This window comes from Echinops telfairi, unplaced genomic scaffold (genome assembly GCF_000313985.2).
Source record: "Echinops telfairi isolate 266 unplaced genomic scaffold, ASM31398v2 ScPeMD7_5;HRSCAF=22, whole genome shotgun sequence".
Lineage (NCBI taxonomy): Eukaryota > Metazoa > Chordata > Mammalia > Afrosoricida > Tenrecidae > Echinops > Echinops telfairi.
The window spans coordinates 14364471-14369231 of record NW_022103901.1 but is presented as its reverse complement, the minus strand read 5'-3'; the positions used below and the strand labels follow the sequence as shown (position 1 = coordinate 14369231).

Here is a 4761-nt window from a genome sequence, read left to right as displayed (position 1 = left end):
AAGCGTGGCGCCCCTTGGGCTCGCACGTTTCGACATCTACGACTTGTTTTCTAAGACTGTGCAAGAACCGGAGTTCCCGGACCCGGGACTACAACTTCCTACTTGTCCATCTCGACGGCGCGCCTTAAGAAGCGTCAGAGGGGAGGCGCCCGGCCACGCCCCCTCTCTCTCAGTTCCGCGCCGCTGGGACGGCGGCGGGGCGGGGGGCGGGGAGGAGGGCGGAGCCTCGCTCCGAGCCAAGATGGCGGCTGCAAAGCCAACCCCCACGGACTCGCTCTCGTTCTGCCTCTCGCAGCTCACGGCGGCGGCCGAGGAGGGTCTAGACGGAACAAAGGACACGGCTACCAACGAGACACCCCTGGGTCGTGCGCTCTTAGCGCTCCGCACGCGCCACGTCAAGGCAGCTGCGGGAATCGAGCGCTTCCGGGCACGCGGCGGGCTCCGCCCCCTCCTTGCGCTGCTACGGCGAGCGGCGGCGGCGGGCCCCGCCCCGTCCCAGGCAAGCTCTGGCTCCGCCCCCTCAACGGGTTCTCCTGGGCCCGCCCCCCCTTCGGACCCCGCCTCCGCAGCCTCGTCCTCCACGTCCTCGCCGCCAGTGCGCCTGCGCAAGACTCTGGACTTGGCGCTCAGCATCCTGGCGAACTGCTGTACGGAAGGGGCGAGCCGGGCCGAAGTGCGCAAACTCGGAGGCATTCTCTCCTTGGGTAAGTGCTGGGCTCCCATTGCCCTCGCGCCGCCCTCCCTGTCTGGGGCTGGGCGGGGTCTGAGTTTGTTCTGTGCCCCGGAAAACGTGCTCCGTGACGTCGCAGCGCCCCGATATCACGCGCACTATGTTGCCCCCTCCTCCCCCAGTGTCCCCTGAACTCTCTCCCTGCCACGGAATAATTGCAGACGTGAAGAGGGTAGTATTTGTTAAGAACCCCACACATCTAGCCTAGTAAGGACCCGAGGCTGGCTTTTCCAGGTCATTCCCAGCCTCCATTGATGATGCTCAGCGAGCCTTCGTGACGTCGTGGTGCCATCAGCGAGGTCAGCGGTTCAAAACCACCAGCCCGCTCCACGGGAGAAAGATGGGGCTTTCTCCTCCCGTAAAGAGTTACCGTCTCGGAGACACACAGGGCAGTTCTACCCTGCCCTACAGGGTCGTTATGAATTGGCATCAACTCGGTGGCATTGAGTTGGGGGTGGGGGTGGGGGTCGGAAGCATAGATACTAAATGGCCACTACGTATAGCTTTCTGGTCGACCTTGGAGGACCCCGGTGGGTGATGTGGAGGCCAGAAGATGTCCTCTGTTTTTCTCACACAACACACCTGTGAAAGTAACGCCTGTAGCTGCTTCTGCGAGCTCTGCCACCGGCCAGAAGCCCTGTCTGCCCAACTCCATCCAGCCCCTCTGAGCCCCTTCTGGGGAAATGACAGCATAATAGTTACTTCTCCAGATTGGATTAGGGAGAAAATGAAACAAAACTGCAGGTACAAAATGAAGTACAAATACGCAGGCTTGGGCTGGGTGCCTCCAGTCCTTAAAACTTGAGCACAAAAGAACAAATCCTACCGGGGAGCCAGATTGGCGCCGCCTGGTGGCAGCCTCGCAAGCCCGGAAGACACACCTGGCCCGTTTTCATGAACCCTTAGCGCTGCCCGTCAAGGGAAGCAGGTGCACGTCTGAAATCTGCAGACAGTGCCCCCAGATCCTAAATTGTTTACGGGGAGGCGGGATACACACATTAAAACCTGCCATTGTACAGTGGGTTCCAACTCCTGGCAACCTCAGGAGGGGGGCTGTCAGGGGAACTGTGCCTCCATCGGGCTTTCCGTGGCAGATATCTCCCAAGTAGTTAGCCAGGCCTTGCATCTGAGGCACTTCGGGGTGGACTCCGACTTCTGTCTTTGTAGTCAGCGGCTGAGCATGTTACGAGTCCTAGTGTATGTTTAGAAAGTAATGATGGCAACATAGGTGCAAATATGCTTGGTGCAGTTGATGTACGTACGGATTGTTAGAGGCGCTGTAAGAGCCCCCAGTAAAATGATCTTAAATACAAGTAAAAAAAGAGTCCTAGTGCATGAGTTCATCCTCAATAATATTTTATGGTAACATAAATGATAAGTATTTTTATTATTCCCATATAACCCTCACATCATTCGGTTACTATTTTTTCTGCATTTTAAATATCTGTGGCTCCAACCTTTTTTTTCTACCGCCCTCTGCCCCGCTTCCACCATATGCCCAGGGACTGGTGCCAGCATGCTGAGCGGTGCAGGCAGCCCGCTTGGTTCAGGCTGCTGTTCTTTCTCACCTGAATTAATGTGGCAGCCGCCTCCCTCCCTCCCTGCCTTCCTTACACCCACCCTGAATCCTTTTCCCTGTAGCAGCCTCTCCACTCGATGGCAAGGTTGTGTCTGGCCACTCCCCTCCTTAAAACGCGGTGGACCGTGCAGCCCTCACACCCTTAGCTTGGCAGATGCCCCTAGCCTCACCTCTGAGCCTCTTCACCCTCCCAGCTCCACAGGTCCAGGGTGATGGAGCCTGAGAACTTCCAGCTAGGCTGATGGCGGCGTCAAGTTTCAAAGCCTGGCCTGCTCTGAGTGACAGTCCCGTCTCTCCAGCCGATGGCTGCCTGCCTCTTCAGCCTTCTGAGCCTTTGGGGCTTGCCTTTTTTTTGTTGAACGTTAGCTTGTGCATCAGGTGATGGTGTACAGAGCAGGTGGTCAGTTTCACATTGAATAATCGCCCCCCCCCCCAATCCCCCAGTGGAAGCTGACCTGGCCCACCTCCTCCCCTCGTGTCCTGGTTTCTGTCCTCCTTCTGAGCCTTCTGAACTTTGTCCTCCAGTGGATACTGCCCCCTTGATCCCAAAGGGCCTATGATTCTAAAGTGTTCAAGCCTCCTCAGTGTTATTACCGTATGTACTCATGTATCAACCGGGTTTTCAGCACATTTTTAATGCAGTTTTTGTGGTAAAATTAGGTGCCTTGGCTGGTATTTGGGTCGGCTTATACTCAAGTATATACGGTATGTCCTTGGGGTCCTGTCTGTTGTGTGGCTAGAAATGGAGCCATGAGGGTGAGTTCAGTTGCAGGCCAGAAGGGTGACACGGGTGGTCTCAGGTTCCACCAGTCTGTTCGCCTGGTCTCTCTCATCTCTCTTCCCTTCTAGCCAGGACCATCTAGGACAGCGGTTCTCAACCTGTGGGTCGAGACCCCTTTGGGAGTCACACGACCCTTTTGCAGGGGTCACCCGATTCATCACAGTAGCAAAATGACAGTGATGAAGTAGCAATGAAAATAGTTTTATGGTTGGGGGGTCACCACAACATGAGGAACTGTATGAAAGGGTCAGGGTGTGAGGAAGGTGGAGAACCACTGCGCTAGTGCAATCTCTCAGCGGGCACCATGTAGTGCTTCTGGTCTCCTGGTTACTGGGTGTCCCCATGGTCCGGTCGTCCTTAGGACCGACTGTTTCCCCGCGTCTTTGCAGGTCGTCACTTGTCTGTCCTCTGGACAGGGAGAGACCATTAGTTGGTCCCGAGATGGCCACTCATAAGCCTAGTCACTACTCCACCAAAGTAGGGTGCAGACTTTGAGGCCTGTGTTAGGCCAGTTGCCCTTGGTGTCCCCTTGGGAGGACTGACGAGAGAGGAACTAAGCCCCGCCCCCTCCCTACAGTGACCATTCTTCAGTGTGTGAAGACAGACAGCATCCAGAACCGGACAGCCCGTGCACTGGGGAACTTGGCCATGGATCCCGAGAGCTGCCAGGACATCCACTCCGCTGGTGAGGAGGCTGGGCGGGTGGGGTGGGGTGGGGTCGGGCTCTGGCTTTGGGTAGGCAAGGGGCCTGGGCACATGCCTGTGCCCCCTCTCTGATGCCAACCACCTCCCCTCCAGGTGGGGTCCCCCTGCTCCTTGAGAGCCTGGCCGCCTGCAAGGACTCCAAGTGTCTGCAGAGTGTGGTGCGTGCGCTCCGCAACCTGGCCGACAGCCCCCAGCACCGCCTGTCCCTGGCCCAGCAGGGAGCGGTCCGACCCCTGGCTGAGCTCCTGGCCACCACCCCCGACCTCACGCTGACTTCCGCCCTGGTCCGTGCCCTCCTGGAGCTGAGCCGAGGCTGCTCCCGGACCTGTGCTGAGCAACTGAGCCTGGGTGGTGGGCTGGGCCCTCTGGTCAGCCTGGCCTCTCACCCCAAACGGGCCGTGCGTGAGGCCACCATCCTGACTCTGGCCAACCTGTGTGCCCAAGGCCTGGTCCGGCCCGCGCTGGGCAACGCCGGGGGTGTGGAGGTGCTGCTCGGAGAGCTCCGGCGGCGCCGGGGCCCCAGTGGGGCCAGCCCAGCCTCCCAGCAGCCCCTGGTGCGGGCCATCTGCCTGCTCTGCAGGGAGGCCATCAACCGGGCCCGGCTGCGGGACGCTGGTGGCTTGGAGCTGCTGATGGGCCTGCTCCGTGACTCCCGGGCTCAAGCCTGGCACCCGCGTGTGGTAGTCGCCCTCGTGGGCTTCCTCTACGATACAGGGGCCCTGGGCCGGCTGCAGGCCCTGGGGCTTGTACCACTCCTGGCTGGACAGCTGTGCGGAGAGGCCGGAGACGAGGAAGAAGAAGGAAGGGAAGCTGCTTCTTGGGACTTCCCTGAGGAGCGGACCCCTGAGCGGGTAGAGGCTGGAAGCTTCCGGAGCCTCAAGTGAGCCCTCCCTCGGGCCCCGGGAGAATGGGCAGTGCTCCAGGGTGCGGTTTTGTGTCTGCTCTGACCCTCTTCACTAGCGCCCC

The 4761-nt window shown here is 59.2% G+C and overlaps 1 protein-coding gene across 1 annotated transcript in view; it reads left to right on the top strand.

Annotated features, from left to right (window-relative positions):
• The first annotated feature begins 226 nt into the window (after positions 1-226).
• Positions 227-4761, top strand: part of ARMC5 (armadillo repeat containing 5) — an 11123-nt gene continuing 6588 nt past the window's right edge. The window contains exons 1-3 of the mRNA XM_004706006.2: positions 227-704; positions 3668-3775; positions 3889-4675. Of these exons, the coding sequence (XP_004706063.1) occupies positions 242-704; positions 3668-3775; positions 3889-4675 (1358 nt within the window). The 5' untranslated portion in view covers positions 227-241. The remainder of the gene's footprint in view (positions 705-3667; positions 3776-3888; positions 4676-4761) is intronic.